Raw genomic sequence first — 20,825 nt, 5'->3', positions numbered from 1 at the left:
ATTTTTTTAAATCACCAGAATTCAACTCCACTTCTATTGTGTTACCCATTAACATGTTTCCTTTTAACTTTATATCTGTACACCAACCAAATATGACTAGACTAGATTTCCATATTTGCTTTAAGGTAGATGTAAGTGCATTAAACAGTCAATTATGCACTTAACTTTGGGTTTATCTCATATTTCTTCGACTTAATTTCTAACACTGAAAAGTAAAGCCAGACACACAATCTATGTAGAAACCACTATTACTTTCCTTGAGGTAAGCAGCATTTTAGTTGCAGTTGCCTCTACTGGGAGAAAGAAATGTTTTAATACAAATACTGTGCAGCCTCTGGAAACTGACTAGTGATGATAAATGTCACAATGAATAGTTTAAAGACAGTAAAAGTACAACTTAAAGAGCAACCAGGGCTTTTCTGCCTAGTCAAAACCAGTCAAAATGTTGTGAACCTCCAGCTCAGAGCTTTACTATGAGATTAAAATAATAGTCAGAATTTGCAACATATTTGTGATTGGATTTGAGGTTTACAGAGCCAATATTTCCTTGCCTTGGGTAAATACTTCCATGTCCGTGTGAATCTGGCCTCAAGCCAGATTCAAGGCATGTTGCGTGAATGCTAATGTCTAATAATGTGCAGAACGAGGAGAGGTTTGTGTTATACAACTAACACGCTGAGGTATTACTAAATGAAAGATCTTAGAAGATGAATTAGAACCTTTCCAAATAAAATAAAAACACTAAACTAAAGAGAACACTTGACTGCAGATTACCTGTGTGAATTTGTAGCTGATAACCACTAGAGCGATCAGTTCGTCAGTGCATATCGCACTACATACTGTGTCTAAATTCAGCCAAATTTTGTATCATAACCAGCTGGATATGTTATATTCCTCCCTGAGTAGAACTGGAACCGTTGTGAGTAATTATTCAGTAGAAAGTGAGTCATGCTGATGATCTTTTGCTCCAGGAAAGATGTGACTTAATGGCTATGATGAATCCAGTCCACATTACTCTTCACAATGCATTATACTGAAGAACATTATACAAGCAGTATGACTGAATTAAAATGAAGATTATGTTTGATGGTGGATGTGTGGGCTGGATATATAATGCATTAAAAACTTTGTATTAAGTAAAGATATAAAACATAAAATCTTCTGGATTGGACTGAATAAAAGAGAAAGAAATTTGATGTTTTTAAAGAATCTCTTTTACCTTCAAGCTCTTTGGGATTTTAAAAAGGCAGAGTATGACAAGCCTCTTGAAAGCATACCCTCTATAAATGGCACTCCAAGATACCTTTCTAAGTATCTATATAATCAGAGATGATCTTTGTCATTTGCTGGGATGCCTTGACAAAAAGTAACCATTTGTAAGAGGAGATGATGAGATGATGCGGGTGTAGGCAACCAGAGCTTGAAAGAAACATGGATAGACTAGATGGCCCCCAGTCAAAACAAGATGACAACGAGATAGTATTCTTAATAAGAAGCTTCTGGGGATCACATAGTTGGGTTTTCAGTTAGACTAGCTAAAAGACAAGACATAAAAAAATGTATTTTTCAATATATTCTCACATCTTAAGTGTTTGATGGCTTACAGAATTAACCTATAGACAAACATGGAGACTTTTGTATAGCTATGCATTTGACCATTACATAAATGCACTTTGATAACAGCTACATTCCTCCTTGTGCTGCCTGTGCAGAAGCCTTGTATGTAAATGACCATCCCACGCCTTTTCAGCAGACATGTAGAAACCAAACAGTTTTTGTCAGAGGGCAAAATTTAAAAGTCAAATACAAATCAATACAATGGATTAAAGGCATGTTTGTAGATCAGTGAATCCTCAAAGACTCGGAGGTCTTGCGGGAGGAGAAGTTCCCCTCACTGGCAACAATAATTTATTTAAATCCCAGAGTGACAGTGCAAAGTATTTGAACATTATAATGCCCTGTGCAGTTTGTTTGTTTATCTACAAGGATTCCTTTTTCAAGGCGTTAAAGTCCATTCAACCTTTCCTTCACAGTTAACAGAACCTGGCAAAGCTAAAAATGTTCCTCTGCCTTCCATCAGCCAACAAACTCGAGCCAATATGTCCACAGGCATTGTTTTGTTTTTTTAACTTCATTTTTTTGTGTGTGTGATTTTTTTTTCATTTAAAACTCTACACACAGTACTATTTTTATATAGCTAATTTGTGTGCAGTGTCTGAAAAATGTGTTCCATGAATCTGGGAGGGACAAATCATTCCTTTTATCAACCAGTAGATGTGTTGATTATTGTAATTCAGATGTTTTATTTACTTTGTTTTATTGTTTTGTTTTGTTTTTAAATCTGGGTAGTGTTTAAATTATTATGCTATTTGATTTGCAAAAGCACTTATCACACAATCTATTTCTTTTACTTTATTTAAATGTCATGCATGCGTTTCTAACAAATGGATGTGCTTTCTTCCATAATATGTTGCCTTTGTAGAATAGATAATTAGGTGTATAACTAACTGTCTATAAAATATCAATATTCCTGCAACATTTGTCTAAACTTATTTATTGATACACCATTTAACTCAAACTTCATTACCATCATTGATTGTGCTTAATGTGTGGTTTGCCATGCTAGGATATTAAGTTACACAAATGCTAATTATCAATGATTGAGGGTGCTAAAAGCCATCCAACTGACTGTCAAGTAAGCTCCAATTTTACTGTCTCAGACCCCAGTCTTTTTTTTGTCAAAATTGTAATTACGATCTTTCCCTGTCTGTCAGCAAATCATAAACAGTTCTTCAAAGGAGTTATTGAAATCATCTTTAACCCATTTTATTTCAGCAAAGTGTGATATTGTTAGGTTTCTGTTTATTTTTTCTTTGGGCATGCTAATGTGCTAACTTGGCCTTTACCCAAAGGAATGGAAACTATTATTTTTGGTGAGCCATTAACCTGCCTGCAGGTTAGGATTGGGCATTTTCAGTGAAAAGTACTTGATTTATTACTATGTAATCCTGATATGCTAAAGCATTGCTAATATTAAACCTGTTAAGCATCAAAATGTTAACGTTACTGTTAATTGAGCATGGTGAAACATGTTTGTTTAAAGTAAAATACAGTCTCACAGTACAGCTTTTAAAAACTTATTCTGATCTATCCCTTATATTGATTGTTCCTTTTGCTCTTGACCTTTGATGATGCCAGCTGTTGCATTTTCTGAAAAAGACACCCCTTACATCTTCCATTTATTTGTATTCGTTTATTTATGTCTAAAGGAAAGTAACAGGCTAGACTGTGAAATGTTTCTTCTATTCAACTGAGCACTAGACCCACTATCAGTAAAAGAAAAAAACACGTCTGCTTTTGTTATGCAGCTAATGTAATTATTCATGGCACACCCTGGCACATATTGTAGCTTCATTGCTGAATTGTAATGTCTCTATCCCTGTTTGATCAGACTCCAATAATTTCATTTTAAAACATGTAGATCATTCTGTCAAAGCTATTAAACTTTCATGTTAAGCTTTTATTATGAATGTCCTGTTTTTATACAATAAATCATAGTTATCTAAAGAAGTCTGATAATAGTGTTGAGCTTGAAGGTTGAATTACCATTTCACTTGATGCTAACATGAAAGCTGCACCAGAATATTCTAACTATGGCTGCACTGTGGAAACATTTTCTTTCTTCAGTCCAAGCAACCTCACATAAAACTGTGAACCTTTTCTCAGGCATAGTAGGAATTTTTGAAGACTATTTTACAGTAGCGGTGACTGAATTTTGGCTTGATGAAGAATGGCTTGTCATTTGTGCAATGTATAAGTGAAATGGCATTCTTGTAATTGCAGGAGTCAGTTGTGTTGGGCAGAGTGGAGAGTCTGCCAATATGACAGAGTGCCTGCAATGGGCTGGTCCCTTGCCCCCTCAGATCAGAGAGTGTCGGGTGGCTTGCAAGGATGACTGCACTCTAACTGCATGGTCCAAGTTCTCTGAATGCGCTGGATGTGGCAGCTCTCGAATACGAAAGCGCTCACTTGCAGGTAAGGACTCGTTATTCACGGATTGTGAGACACACGCAATTTCAAGGCAACTGTTTCATCTTTGCTGCTGGAACAATTGGATTGTGTTCTCAGGTCAAGCATTCTCACATTGTTGTTTTATATTTTTATTGATATGGCTGGTAGTCAATTTGGAAATAAAAAAAGCAGAGAGGATAAAAGTTTTTGTAATGTCTGAGCTTGTGGCAGTTTTCTTAAGTCAGAATATACCAGTTCAGACCTAATGCATATTAGTGAAAGATAAAAACAAACTTATATTGTTTCACTTTTACATTAAATTACAATATTAATGAACATTTTTCATGTCCTTCTGCATTTACTTTAAACTAATGAGGCTTGTTTATTTATTCATATTCTATTACTGTAGATGGCAAAAACAAAAATTCTTTTGTAAAATTTGAGTAGAACACTACCAACTTTTGACTGACTTCTACAGCTTTTTATAATTTTTTTAAACTAATTGTAAATTACAAACTTATAGTTTAAAAGAGTAAAACAAAGTTTTAAAAAGAACTCTGGCAAGATCTCAGCTTGTGTGGCAAATTTTCTGCCTTTAATATAAGTATGAATGATGTCCTGAAGTCTTTATTTGCTACAGGTGTGTTGTTTGTGCTGAAAATCTCATTACAACATTGACAGCAATCAAAATATATGTAGCTTGCCAGTGTACACCTACACATACGCTATATTGCCAAAAACATTCCAAAAAACTCATCCATTCAAATTCAGATGTCCCAATCACTTCCATGGCCACAGGTGTATAACATCCAAGCATCTAGGCATACAGACTGCTTCTACAAACATTTGTGAAAGAATGGGTCACTCTCAGGAGCTCAGTGAATTCCAGCGTGGTACCATGACAGGATGCCACCTGTGGAACTGGAAAGTCCAGTTGTGCAATTTTCTCACTACTAATTATTCCACCATCCATTATTACTGTTATTATAACAAAGTGGAAGTGAATGGGAATGACAGCAACTCAGTTATGAAGTGATACACCAAGTAAAATCACAGAGTGGGGTTAACAGATACTGATGTGCACAGAGGTCGCAAACTTTCTACACGAGTCACTACAGACCTCCAAACTTCATGTGGCCATCATATTACCTCAAGAAACAGTGTGTAAAAAGCTTCATAATGACTTTCCATGACAGAGCAGTTGCATCCAAGACTTACATCACCAAACACAATGCAAAGTGTCAGATAGTGTAAAGCACGCCGACACTGGACTATAGAGCAGCAGACGTGTGTTCTCTGGAGTGACAAATGCTTCTCCATCTGGCAATCCAATGGATGAGTCTGAGCTTGGTGGTTGCCAGGAGAACGGTACTTGTCTGACTTTATTGTGCCAGTTGCAAAGTTTGGTGGACGGGGTTGTTGGGCTGACCTTTTAGCTCCAGTGAAAGGAACTATTAATGCTTCAGCATATCAAGACATTTTGGACAATTTTATGCTCCCAACTTTATGTGAGCAGTTTGGGGATGGCCTATTCCTGTTCCATCTTTGCTGTGCGCCAGTGCACAAAGCAAGGTCCGTAAAGACATGGATGAATGAGTTTCGTGTGGAAGAATCTGACTGGCCTGCACAGAATCCTGACTTCAGCACCTTTGAGATGTGTTAAAGGCCCTAAGAGACTGTCACCCAGGCTTTCTTATCCAACATCAGGGCTCACAAATGCACTTCTGGATGAATGGTCAAAAATTCCCATAAACACACTCCTAAACCTTGTGGAAAGCCTTCCGAGAAGAGTTGAAGCTGTTATAGCTGCAAAGGGTGGGCCGACATCAAATTAAACCCTATGGATTAATTTGTCATTTGTGTGAAGGCTGACTAGTGAGTACTTTTGGCAGTACAGTGTATTACTCAGTGACACTAAAATTTACTAAACAAATATAGCATTTTAAATGTATTTATGAAGAAATGTACAATACTGTAAAAACTCAAATGTGTTTTTCCAGCACTTTGTTACAGCGTGACTTCAAACAGTTCCTGTAGTTTTATGTCACGTCTAAATTTGATCCCTCACAGCTTGTAGTCTCTTATTTTAGTGCAGATGGCAAAATCTGAATTACATGCTGCGGTTTCAGACCAGGCAGGATACTATTTGTCTACATTAATATTTTATCTGTTGCTGGAGGGGTTGCAGTAAACATGTCCTGTCTCCTTCTATATTGCTCTTATAATCCACCACATGAAATCAAGCTTAGCTCATGGGGAAGTGTGTTAGCATATTTGTCTGTTCATAGCAGTCAGAACATATGAATATTTCAATTCATTTGTGTCTTTATCACTTTTTATCACCAAATTTATCTGGACATTTGATTGGAAATGATCCTACTTTCTTTACCAAGTAGGATAAGGAAGTTTGTAAACTACATTCATTGCAGCCGGTGTTATCCTTTTTAACGTTGGTATTAGATTGGTCAGTCATCCAATAGTCAAGGTGTCTGTATGCCTATAGGTACCAGGGCAGAAGAATTTGGATGGTTTTCAGTTGTTGAGTCTGTCTGTTTGTGTGTCTCATCATGGCAAAATCTGATCTTTGAGACAGCTACTCTAGTGGGAACTATTAGAAAGGCAGCTTTGAGAGCACTGGAAGAATTTTATATGTCTGTTTGTCTGGATGACAGTGAAATAATTTTCTCAGAATGATTGCAGCATTTGAAGATATTTGACAGGATACAGGTGGATAAATGACATTAAAATCAAGGTCGAATTTGGAAATGAGTACTAAGCAACCAGTGCTTTCAGTGTTCTCAGTGTTCTCTGTTCCCATCTAGTCAATTTGTTTTTTAATTTGTAATGTATTTTTACCCACCATATGAAGTACCTTTATCTGGTGAAGCATATACCAGCCTCAATGGCATGCACTATACTTGTCTGTAAACTGAACAGAAGGATTGCACATGTAGAGCTCTGCACAAAGACTCAGTAAGTGGCAGGAGAGAGGGAGAAACTGGAAAATGTATTTTATGTACTTTAAGCCATGAAGCACCAAACGGTTAACCACATATTGGTATCTATGGGCTAGATCACCGTAAACTATATTTAGTGGACTTAAGTGGACAAATATCAGAGAACTAAAAGTTGTAACATGTACCTTATCTTTATCCCTACATTTCTTTCTAGGTTTGCTTTTACAAGGTTTTAATATTTCATATTATTTAAAGTAAACTAAAAACATGCATTAGCTACCTTAACAACTGCAACTTTTGTATTTAAACAAACAAACATAGACAATTATGTTTGGGCGGCTTCAACTTAGGCCTGCCAGGACACTAGGCTTGTAATACACTGATGGCGATCCAAGTGACAAAAGACAATGTAAAAACTAACCTCTAATCATTACAGGTTAAACAGGGTGGAAAACTTGCAAAAACAAATATACACTCAATAGCCACTTTATTACTTTCTAATGTAAATATGCATTTAGGTACATAGACATTGTCAAGACAAACTGCTAAAGTCACATTGGGGAATAAAGGTTATTGATGTGGCATAGTTGTTGTTGCCACACGGGATAGTCTGAATATTTCAAAAACTGATAATCTACTGGCATTTTACCACACAACCATCTCTGGATTGCAAAAAAGGAGATCATATCCAGTGAGTGGCAGTCCTCTGGGTGAAAATGCGTTGCTATTGCAGAGATCGGAGGAGAATGGCTTTGGACTGACAGAAAGACAACAGTAAGCAAAAAAATCATCTTTTAATGCACAACCTTCAAGCCTTGAAGGTGATGGGCTACAGCAACAGAAGACCACACCAGGTCCCATTCCTGTCAGCTGCAATAGTAAAACAAGACTACAATTTCCTGTTATACTGTAGCTGACAAGTTTGGAAGTAGAAGATTGGAAGCATGTTGCCTGGTCTAGTTAGTTCTGCTGCAACATTTTTATGGGTAGCATCAGAATTTGGCATAAGCAACATGAAAGCATGGGTCCATTCTGGCTTGTATAAACAGTTCAGGCTGGTGGTGTAATGGTGTAAAGGTCTGGGGCATATTTTCCCAGCACCCTTTGGGCCTCAGGTACCAACTGAGTATCATTTAAACACCACAGCCTACCTAAGTATTGTTGCTGACCATGTCCATCCCTTTAAGACCACTGTGTATCCATCTACTGATGCCTCCTCTATAAGGATAACACTCCATGTCACAAAGCTCAGATCTCAAAGTGAATTCTTGAACATGGCAGTAAGTTTCCTGTACTCCACTGGCCTCCACATTCTCCAGATACTGATCTGATAGAGCATGTTTGGGATGTAATGGAATGGGAGATTCCCACCAGGGATGTGCAGCTGACAAATCTGAAGCAACTGTGTGACACTGTCATTATGGACCAAAATCTCTGAGTAACTTCTCCAGCGCCTTGTTGAATCTGTGCCACATAGAACTAAGGTAGGTGTGAAGTCACAATGGGAGATCAACCCAGTAGTAGCAAGATCTATCTATGAATGAAGTGGCTGGTGGGTATAATTCTCTATTTAGAATAAAAGCTGTTTGTAAAGCCCTGTATACATTATTTTTCATATTTTAGTTCGGACCATTCCACTTATGTTCACAAACAGGCTGTGCTTGAAAGGAGAAAGGCATAAAACGAACAGCCACACCCACTGTTTGCGGTTCTGTCAGCTTCTGAACACTTACCCTGCCCTCTATTTTATATACTCACTATGATGGTATACGATCCACCAGTATACGGCATACTGAACACCACCATCATCTTTTGCTGAGTGTTTTTGGGACATCTCACATTATCATTTTACTCATTTCCATTTGGCTGCCTGGTTGTGAATAGATGTGCATCAGATTTGTTTAGTGTTTATCGTTAGCAGCATTGGAGAATAGATCACCGCATGTTGTTGAAAACATTCTGAACATATCATCTTTAACTCATGTGTCTATGAATAAATAACACCTTAATAGTAAATGCTGAAGGTCTGTTTCACACATCAGTAAAATACTGAAAAATTGAACCCGTTATAAAAAATAACTCTAGGGAATGATAATATTCTAGTTTTATAAATGCACCAATGTCTTAATAATATAAATGTTAATAGGGAAAATAATTATTGTTATGCCGCTGTAAATTGAATCAGTATCTTGTCAGAATTTAACTTGGGTGAAAAAAATCTTTTAGAAAATCATCATTTTTTCAGCACTTTCCTTTCAAGTGCTCAGTAGTAGCTGGTGCTATATTTTCCAGGAGAATGTTGAGTGTTGAATGAGTATTCAAACATTACCTTCTGTGAATTATTTCCCCCACTTATCCGAGAGCAGTGTTTGCGCGTGTATCCTGAAGACCTTAACTGCATTTCAATGATTTAGCCGGCATTGTTAGTGTGCATTTCACAATCGCGCTGACTCTGAGCCCTTTAAGTAGCTCCTGTGTATCATTTTAGACAGGCGTTTATTGAAATATGCTCGCTCTGATGTTCAATGGCTATCTAGAAGCTGATTTCATTTCATAATTTTTCTTTTGTATTTTTTCTTCTTTGTGAGTTTTTATGATTTTAATGTTCAAGATCTTTTTTTACTCATCCTGAGGTAGTTTCATTGCAAAGCTGACCTGACCTTTTGTGTTTAATGGGTAAAATTTTTGATTGCTAAGTGATGGGTTTGAGTCCACTCAAACTGCAAAGAAGTGTGTTGGTAAAATGTTTTAATGAAGTGGGCTGGAATTCAAAAGGACAGAATTTGTAGAATTTATTACACACTCTGGGATAACATAACAAAAGTTTTAATATTATGCCGCTAGAGAGCCAGACAACAAACTGAACAGTCAGACTTTTTCCATTCATGACAACTGTTACTCAGCCACTGTAGGACTGATGACATGAATAATTAACTTTAAGTGTTGCAACTTGAGGAAGTTAATATTATATGTAAGAATATATAAAAGGTCTATCAGTCAAGCTATATAGCACCTTTAACACATATTGAATTTTTTTATTACAAAAACATTGTAATGCACTCTTATTGTATTGTACAAACACTTTATTTCTTAGGTTTGCTTTGAAAAAATATCAAGAACAAAGAGTCAGAGCGTTTTAGTCAAAATCAGTGTGAAAAAATATAATATATTCTCAGTGTTTATGGTGACATTTAAAAAACAAACGTACGTAAGTCATGAATCAATTCAACCTTTTCAAATATGCATAAACCAATCAGTAAATATTAAGGAAATACTCTATCTCACAAGCCAAATTCATGTATTTTTTAAAGACAGGTGCAGATGAAATAGGGGGGGCATGGCTCAGCATCAACAATGGAACAGCCATCATTTCTTAACAGCTGGGTGTCAGAACATACAAAGGTATGCATTCACATCCAAATGCTTGGCAGTGTTGTTCGATAATGCTGCCAAATATTATGGGTTTAAAGAAGCATCAGGTTATGACACATTATATATGGAAGATTTAGAGGAAAAATCTCTATACAAAATGCATAATATTAAAACAAGCTCTTTGTGTTGCCTGCAGATCTTTAACTAGTAATTTGCCTGCAAAGTCAAGTTGCCAGTGAAGTGATATTGCACTGGCACTTTTCAATCAACCACCAGCAGTGGTGTAGATTGAACAGATTGTTGGTGAATTGCACTGTGACGGCAGTGGGTTCACACTCGATAAGGAATGTTTGCAATCAAATCATGTTACGAAACAGATGGACTGCTCACTGACTGGGCACACGGGGAGCTAAAGACACCCAGGATCCACAAAATAAACAGAGGTGCACAAGCATAGCAGGATTAGTACAACCGGGTGCAACTCTTTTACCAGGTTGTGAGTGTTTGTGAGCTCTCCATTTGGCTCGGGTCAAGGAGTTCTGTTATAGTGCTTTCATTTTACAGTGCACAAGGTGTTTACTTTAATTGTAACAATAACGTAGCAATTTGCTTATTCTTGGGGGAATGCAATTCATTAAAATGTTGAATGGTTCTATTCATGTGGGACTAACAGGATTTATTTTAACCAAACAACAAGAAAATAACCACCTCAAAAGCAATACTGCATAAACCTACAAATAATATAATGCCATCTGTTCTTTGTACAGCAGGTTACATTGAATTCTCTTCCTTTTAAAGCAAGACTTTTAAATTAGGTTTCTTTTTTCAATGACTCTGAATTGAATGAGTGAAAGAAAATGGATGTATAAATATATAAAGAAAAAAAAAACTCATCATGTTAATCACTGAAAAGTCTCTTGATAATTTCTGAGGAATCATCTTTGCTTGGAGGTGCTGTTAAAGTACATTTCTGTGTGTAACAGACAACAGCACATAAGGTAAACATGTCAGACTACACCAGGAAACTGAAGTAATCTCAGTACACTTTATAGATTATTAGACTTTAGTGGCTATTAGAAAAAAGTACAGAGGGTCTCTGCTTTCTGAATCCACACTTAGAGGCAGCTCTTCAGGGCAGGCTCAAATTGTAAAAACTATCAGTCTCAAGTAAATTTGCACTTTGACAGAGATTTATTCTCTTCAGATAGTCTTTAAGGTACAGTGGAGCCTGGTCATCTTTAGATATATAACCAGAATTATTTTTGGGCCAATGTCTCTGTATCTCTGCAAGTCTATGAGGCTTTACTGTAAAGCAGTAAAATCACCTGGAAAGGAAAGCAGTCATAGACATTACACACCTTAGCGACATGTCTTCAGATATCATCATACTGTCACAGCACACACATTGTTTTGCTAAATATACTGTCAATGTTGCTATAGTAATGTATCTGTCTCTACATAATACAAACACTCAGTTGCTTGAGTGGCAGCCAATTTGTTCTTTTATTAGTTTGTTCCTTTATTCTGTATTTCTGTGGAGCACTTTATAATGCTAGTTTCGTGCTATACAGAAATCATTGTTATTATTGTTATTTATTACTTTAACGTGGTGGCAAACATGATTGCAGTATAGTGTTTTTTCAATTTCAGCATAGTCAATTTAACAGTGCATTTAAGCTGACAGAAGGGGTTCACATTTGCAGATCTGATGTATTATTAAACACAGTTTGGAGATTCTCTGGTAAAAACAGCAACCCCTAAACATATTAATTTTACACACAGTATACCCCAAACCTAAGAGACACACAAAATGATATTAATATTAATGTAATAAGCAACACACAAAACAATGTCAGGGACTCATTATGACCTAAATTGCATTTTTATTTTCATTTTGAATGGCAAGAAGATGAAATATAAAGATATGTAACAGTTTTGTCTTCCATTTGCTTGAATTGTCCCTTTATAGTCTTTGAACTGCGTGGGTGGGGGGCAGTGGGCTTGTCAAATTAAATTTTTGTCTAGTACTGACAAGTACATGAAGAGGTGATAAGAGAGGGGACTGTTTAATCTATTTCTTTATTTTAACTGATGCATCACTGAAAGCAGGATATTTATAGGTGTTATGTTATCATATGACACAGCAGACAATCTATCATAAGGTAGACTTCTGAGGGGCTGGGCAGCTTGACAGGTTGTATCTGTTGCTTGTCCAGATATTGAAAGTGGCATTTCCAGCCACTGTATTACTACTGTTGTTATAAATAACATTAAATAACTGTGAAAATACTCGTGCTCAATCCACTGTATATCGCTTAACCCATGTACTAATACCCAGTGATAAAGACGGATGATAGTGTAAAATGTTTTCAGTTAAATCCTCTTTCGTTTCTTAGACTCGTTTTGGTGCCACAATCTCTATTAAAAGAAGCCGTACCAGAACTTGGCAACCCATAAGATGTGCTGTGTTCTGTGGATTGTAAGGAAGCATGCTGTAAAAAAAAGAAAAAAGGAAAAAATAAATAAATAAATTGTTGGAGTACAATTAAAAAAAAGCTTGCCAAAAGGCACATTTATAAAAATGATTATGTGATATAAAACAAGAAGAGACAGGCTGAAGGAAGGTAGGCATTCCAAACACAATTACAGCACTTAATCGCAATGTAACAGCTGAGCAGAACATTACAGATTAATGATATAACAATGTGTCTGTGCAGCTTTGTCCGCCCATTTCTCCACTATTGTCAACCCTTTGAATCAAAGACTCTGCACTTTTGATCATTAATAATAAACAGCAACCACTAAGTGCTGGTGAGAAATCATGGTGGTAAAAGAATGAGAGGGAATAAATGCCCATTACCAGAACACATTCAAGAGATTTTTAAATGACAGATCTTTCTGTGTTCCCTGCTCGGTGGGAGAACACTGCAATGCTGCAGCACTTTTTATCCTTCCTGCTCCTCACGGTAGCACACAGTGCACGAATGTGCTATATTCAACTATGGTGCATTTACATACAAATGAGCTGCAACAGGTTATAAATATAGAAATTATGTTTTAGCTGAATGGAACACTAATCTTATTTGTATTGTCCATTTTAATATTGTCTAAGTAGTATGGTAAAGCAATTCTAGTCAAGTCTAACCTTCGCTGTAGCTGTAGTGTCATAACACAGACACTAAGCATTCACCATTTCCCCAAGGGGGTTTAAAATAAATGGAGAAATTAAGCAATAATACATTTGCGAACAGCACCAATTATGCAATGAGGTTTTTTGGGCGTCACACAACAAAAGGAACAAATAAGTGTTTTTCGTTGGTTATGATTTTATTTATGGGGGGTTTTTTTGTTTGTTTTTTTGTTTTTTACTGTCTCGGCTGTGTTTCTTCTAAAGGAACACAACAAACATAGACCAGAATCGCAAAAGATGACCTACTGAGTAAATTGGTTTACATCCAGCCTCGCAGCAGTTTGTGGTATGTAATGGGAAAAGCCTGCCATTTGACTGCAGTATTTTGTGGTGGAATCACTCGTAAGAGGAAAGAAATGTAGTATTATACAAATATATTTCAATAAATACTACATAATAGCGTTTGATAACTATACAATAAAACACAGCTACTGTCACTCCATGTTAACGCCTTATGCTCTATTATTGTATGATGGCAGATTTAACAGTTGGTTACATTGCCTTAGTTCATCTTTAGAGAATATAGTGTATTTCTGCACATAACTATGATTTGGTCTTAAATGTGAGTGAGAATAATGAAACTTTAAGCCAGCTTCTAAAGCAATTCACTGCCTTGTGGAGTCAGCAGTGAAAGGGAGGCAATGATTCCCACAAGAACTGAAACAGTGATCTTATTAGCTAAGGCTCAAATACAAGTCTGTTAAGAGTAGAGATGGTGGATTTAAGAGAGCAAGCGGACTTGCAATGTGCCTGTAAGTGGCCTCACAGTTATAATGGTGGAAATTAACAATTCACACTCAGCTAATAGCTACACTGGTTATTTAGTTTTCTCACCTGCTGACTTTGTAAATTTATTAACATAAATACATTCTGTTACATTTAATGAACAATTTTTAATTACTGTAACTGCTGTTTATGTTAAACAATACACCTTATTATACATTCATCTGTCAAGACTCTTATCTAATGTCGAAAAAAGTTCTGCCCATCCAGTTCAGTAATTTTGCATTGTTTGTCTATCTTCTGCTTAGGTCGTAGCAAAAAAAAGGAAACCTGCTTGAATAAGGAGTTGTACCCGCTGGAGGAGACAGAGACATGTCCTTGTGATGAGTTTTTGTCCCAGCCCTATGGGAACTGGTCTGCTTGCATACTCCCTGATCCTTCGGTCTTGGGATCATCACAGGGCTGGATGAGCCATCGAGAGGTGAAGGAGTGTGGCCAAGGTCTGCGCTACAGGGCTGTTGCCTGCATTAACCAGCAGGAGAACCTGGTTAGCCCTGCACTCTGTACAGAGTCAGGTAGGACTAATTGAGATATGCCTACAAATTACACATTTAGCTAAAAATAATAATTATTCTTCATAAACATACAACATTGTATTAGATACATGCAACATAGATTATATCTCTAATTTATTTCACTATATATAGTAAATTGATGATGAAATTTGATGAGAGTATGAGCAATTTAACTTTTAATGTGAAAGAAAAGTGTCAGTGACTAAAACACAACTGTAAGTCTTTGTCCTATATGGTCGTTTCCTTTTGTCGTGAAGCCTTGCTGTCTAAGTCTAGCTAAAAACCAAAAGCAGAGAACAACAATTTTTTAACACACTGTAAAAAGCTGATACAGCATAGGAATTAAATGCTCATTAGTCAGTTTATTAGCCCTCGGTCTCACGGTGGGTAAGTCCAGGGTCTGGGGTAACACTCGCCAGTAGCATGACTGTCTGACATAATTAATGTGATCTGCACTGCAGCTGCAGACCAAGTCTGAATCATCCCTGCCCATTCTGTCTGCCAATTTTCAATTCCAGGCTACATTGTGGAGGTTTGCCACATCCCTTGCCCCATAGACTGCAAGCTCAGTGACTGGTCAGCTTGGTCCCCCTGCAGTGCATCCTGTGGCAGCGGGTTAAAGATCAGGTCTAAGTGGCTGAGAGAGAAAGCTTTCAATGGAGGACGACCATGTCCCAAACTGGATTTAAAGAACCAGGTAAGGCTAGCACCAGTGCATTCATATGTAGTATATAGAATCCAATACAAGAGGAAAAAAGCAAATATTGAAAGGTAACTGTTTGTTATGAATCTGTCCTCAAAATGGAATTTGTAGTCACTTTTGACTCTTGTTGCTTGGTCTTTATTAATATTTATTAATAACAGTTATGGACATTCAACTATTACAATAAAATTTACACAAGGAGACACAGTAAAACCACACAGAAATGAGCTCATCAGCTCTTTTGCTGCTTATTTAAATTCCTTTTTCTCAGACTTGGTCATTTTCAGGGATAATACAGTTTTCAATTCAGTTTTATTTATGTAGGTCCAAATCATAACAACGGTCATCTCAAGGCACTTTATCAGGTAAAAACACTACAATAATAGAGAAAAACACCAACAATTAAACAACCCCCTTTGAGCAAGCACGTGGCAACAGTGGGAAGGAAAACCTCTTTTTTAACAGGAAGAAACTTCCGACACAACTAGGCTCAGGGAGGAGCAGCCATCTACTTGACTGGTTGGAGGTGATGGGAAGAAGACAGGAGAAAAGACACACTGTGGAAGAGAACCAGAGATTAATAATAACAAATAATGGAAGTCACCTGTACTTCTGCAGTACATGTAATGCAGAATTATGCGGAAACAAAATATGTGGAAACAAATACTGGCTTAGTGCTAATAGTGTTCTCCTTGCTGTACGCAGGCACACACTATCTTATGCAGGAAACATTTGTAAGGTGCATGCTGCACTTTCCATGTGAGTGTTTGACACATCTCATTTAGGGTTTTGGAATACTTTTGATGAATTCTGCTCACATTTCAATGACAAGGTTTATTACCCTTTAGGCAGAGGGACTCTGGGGTGATCAGTTCATTGTCTGGTGTTTTGAGTCGCCAAATCAATGGCCTTGCAAGACATGCCCTTTCCTTGACATGAAAATGGAAGAAAATTAAGTAACAAAAAAAAAGAGAGAATAGAGAGGAGGGAAGTGGACAGATGGGAGCTTTTGATATTCCATAGTCAGGTTTTTTTTGCACAGCCCTGAATATTTTGTGACAGCACATCTCTCGTGGGGTCACGGTTTAAAGAGGGGAAGTGTTTTATGAATGCTGCCTCTATGCTTGAATGGGCTTGAAAGGACACTTTAGTTTGTAGAGGTCAGTATGGAGATGAGGCATGGCTGTGTGAAAAATATTCTAATGTGTTCTAGTGGAGATTTGTGTACAGATGGTTAAGTGCCTACTAACAAGGTCTATATGGCCCCTGTTGTAATGCCCTGTAATAACCCTCAACACTTAAATTGGAGCTCACTGTTGCCCATGTCCTCATGGATTTATCCAGACTGTGGAGTGGGGCTCATTGTTAACATTGCTAAATTGGCCATTTAAAGTGAAGTACATCTGTCCAAAGTGTGGGTGGAGAGATACTCTAACCTTTGTGCTAGTTCTGTAGGCATAGAGCTGCGAGGGTGCTTCCTCCTGTTATGTCAAATGAGGAAACTTCTAAATGGTCTCAACAAGATGTCAAAGAAAGATTTATCCTCTGGTTTATCCTTGCTTTGTCCTAAAGTAACTATTGTCCATTGCTCTCTATTTTTACATTTGTAAAAATTTAGTTAATGTCTGTTAGGAGTATTTCACGACAACAAAAATTCTCAATCCTAATTGGTCTCTCTTCTTTCACAAACACTTGCTCTCCTGTCGCTGACTCTGAACTGTGAATCGCTGTAGCCAAAGTCTAGCCTCACACCTACCAGATGTTTCCCCTTGAGCCCCAGCCAGAAGTGATTGGCTCGACAGTTATAAAATTTACAGCATGCCACAAATCATCTTCTTGTCACATGGCTGAGTGAGCGCAAAAGATAGGGGGAGAGATAGGAAGAGCCAGAGCGAGAAGGAAAACGAAAGCGAGAGAGAGAGCCATCATGGAAATAATGAGCAATAATGGCTACAATGTCAAAAAGGCTGTGCAGAAGCTGCTCTGTAAAGTAAACTCAAAAGTGTGCTGTTAATGAGCAAGTCCATATGTATGTATACATTTTCTTTTTTTTGTACTGATAAATGAATGACCATGAACAAGTTAATCATGATGAATAATGCATGCATCATTCTCACTGAAAACAGTCCCCAAGCTGTTGTGTACAAGTGGGAAATGAGTAAGTAAAGAATCAACTTCATGTTGAAGAATACTAAAAACTCGGTTCTCTTGTTTGCACTTTGATAAACGCCACCCCTAAACAGCAGTTGTTCAGTCACAACTAGCCAATGTTTTTGATTTTATCCATGTATGGATCCAGCTGTAACACTGACTGTATATAAATCATAGCAAAACTATGTTTAGATTAATTAGAGATAGACCAAAATGTGAACATGCATGGGCGCATATCTATCTTTCTGTCATTAGTATGTACCTAACATCCAAGGTCAAGCTGAGTATAATTTCAGTTACAGGTTAGCAAAAAAGGCGAGTATATCTGTGTAAAACTCATTAACTGAAATAATGCAAGTTAGTTCTCATCCAGCACAATGGGACACATTCCATCTCCCAAATCGACCCACCCATCCCAAAGTGAGTTGTGGTGGGTCATTTGCTGGGACAGTCCCAGTGGATAAGACCTAGGCCACTCCTGTCAGGTAGCAGCTATCAACAGGATATTGAGTCTACAATTCACCACTGACAAGAAGATCTTCTAAAAGAAAACTGGAAAGATCTTGTCTGGTCTAATTTATGCTGCAGCATTTGGATGGTAAAACAGGGATCCACCTTGCCTTGTATCAACAAATCAACGGTTCAGACTGCTGGTGGTGGTGTAATGATGTGGGGGATATTTTCTTGACAAACCATAGGCTATGGATCATGTCATTGTGTTCACTGTATTCAATTGACCTCCAGAGTCACCAGATGTCAATCCAATAGAGCACCTCTGGGATGTGGTGGAATAGGAGAATCACATCATAAATGTGCAGCCAGCAAATCTGCAGCAACTGCATGATGCTGTCAATATCTGCCAAAATTTAACTACCTTGCCAAATCTATGCCAAAAGGCCTCCAACCAAATATCATGTATGCTGTCATGAAGTACATATCTAAAATCTTTTGTGAACGTTATTGTTTTAAACCATAGCCAACCTTAATTTTTGATAACATGAACCGGTGTTTAGAAATGACCACAAACAAGTAAAAATTTGTTTTTACATAGTCAACATAGTTTGTGTAACTTTTAGCCATTTATATATATATATATATATATATATATATATATATATATATATATATATATATATATAAATGGCTTTCCAAAACAGTTTTTTATTTTTGTTGTTTTTAGTAATAGACTACTCAAAATATTTCAGTCTGTCTCCTTGAAATACACTGTGTGTATGCAACTTCTCTCAGAGAACGTGGAGTTATAAATACAAAACTGACAGTATTTTTTTTAAACATTGCATCAGGAAACACGTGACTGCTGTCAAGGGTGCCTGGCCATAGACTGAAGTGAAGACACCACTGGCAATACATGGCTGTCTCTCTCATTTTCTCGAAATAAGTTCCATCTTGAAGCCTCGACATATTGTCAGCTATGAAAATAGGAGAAACAAGAGGGAGAGCTTTAAATTAGGAGAGATTTTAAAGTTGCATACATATGATGTTTATTGGTTTATTTTCATTACAGTTAGTATGGGTTCCCCAGCATGATAAGTGTCTCATATATACCCTTATTTTTAATTGTGGAGTACAGGTATATACAGTGGTGTGAAAAAGTGTTTGCCTCCCTCCTGATTTCTTATTTCTTTGTATGTTTGTCACAATTAAATCTTTCAGATCATCAAACAAATTTAAATATTAGACAAAGATAAAAAAGGTAAACACAAAATGCAGTTTCTAAATGGTGTTTATTATTAAGGGGAAAGAAAATCCTGACCTACATGGCCCTATGTGAAAATGTGATCGCCCCCACGTTGTTAAATCATGAATTAACGGTGGTTGACCACATTTTTACAAACCTGACATCAGTTTCACTGTCACACCAAGGACTGATTACTTACTGCCAGACCTGCTGAATGAAGAAGTCAGTTAAATAGAAGTTATCTGAAAAACTGATGCAGGTTAAAAAATCTCAAAAAGCAACACAACATGCCACGATCAAAAGAAACAGCTGACAAACAAAGTCACTGACATCTATCAGTCTGGAAAGGGTTAAAAAAGCCATTTCTAAGGGATTGGGTCTCCAATGAACAATGGTGAGAGCCATTATCCACACATGGAGAAATCAGGAAAAGTGATGAACTTTCCCAGGAGTGGCCAGCCTACTAAAATTACTCCAAAAGCACATCAATTACTCATTTAGAAGGTCACAGAAGATCCCAGTACAACATCTAAAGAACTGCAGACCTCACTTGTGTCAGTTAGGGTCAGTGTTCATGACTCCAACATAAGAAAGAGACTGGGCAAAAAATGGCCTGCATGGCAGAGTTTCAAGACCAAAACCACTGCTGAGCAAAAGGAACATAAAGAAAACATCTTGATGATCCCCAAGACTTTTGAGAAAATACTCTGTGGACTGATGAAGCAAAAGCTGAATGTGCGTGCCCCATTACATCTGGTGTTTTGAGTAACACAGCATTTCAGAAAAGGAACATCATACCAACAGTAAAATATGGTGGTGGTAGTGTGATGGTCTGGGGCTGTTTTGCTGCCTCAGAATCTGGAAGACTTGCTGTGGTAAATGGAAACATGAATTCTACCCAAACATCCTGAAGGAGAATGTCCGCCCATCTGTTCGTGACCTCAAGCTGAAGGGCACGTGGGTTCTGCAGTAGGACCAAAACACACTAGTGAGTCTATCTCTGAATGGCTTAGAAGAAACAAAATGGAGACTTCGGAGTGACCTAAGCTGAATCCGATCGAGAACCTTCCAATATGGCTGAATTACAACAATTCTGCAAAGATGAGTGGAACAAATTGTTCCACGGTGCTGTAAAAGACTCATTGAGAGTTATTGTAAATGCTTGCTGCTGCTAAGGTTGGCCCAACCAGTTACTAGGTTTAGGGAGCAATCTCTTTTTTACACGTGGCCATTAGTATACAAACTGCCATGACCATTGATCAACAATCACTCATCAAATCTCATTGATCAGTGACAATTGATCAATGGCTATGAGTACCATTCCAAACAGTTGGGGAATGGCTGCAATCACAGCATTGTAAGATGGCAAAAGACAAAAGAGTGGCCACTGGCCTCTAGGTGTAAATAGACTGGGGGCTTAGCAATCCGAAACAATAACATTGCA

General features: G+C 37.3%; 1 protein-coding gene across 1 annotated transcript in view; it reads left to right on the top strand.

Moving 5' to 3' along the window:
- The window catches only part of thsd7ba (thrombospondin, type I, domain containing 7Ba), a 186,904-nt gene that overhangs the window by 125,439 nt on the left and 40,640 nt on the right, over positions 1–20,825 (top strand). The window contains exons 14-16 of the mRNA XM_063499852.1: positions 3,844–4,035; positions 14,562–14,828; positions 15,347–15,525. Of these exons, the coding sequence (XP_063355922.1) occupies positions 3,844–4,035; positions 14,562–14,828; positions 15,347–15,525 (638 nt within the window). The remainder of the gene's footprint in view (positions 1–3,843; positions 4,036–14,561; positions 14,829–15,346; positions 15,526–20,825) is intronic.

Source organism: Pelmatolapia mariae, linkage group LG16_19, assembly GCF_036321145.2.
Source record: "Pelmatolapia mariae isolate MD_Pm_ZW linkage group LG16_19, Pm_UMD_F_2, whole genome shotgun sequence".
Classification (NCBI taxonomy): Eukaryota; Metazoa; Chordata; class Actinopteri; order Cichliformes; family Cichlidae; genus Pelmatolapia; species Pelmatolapia mariae.
This window is presented reverse-complemented; position numbering and strand designations above follow the sequence as displayed.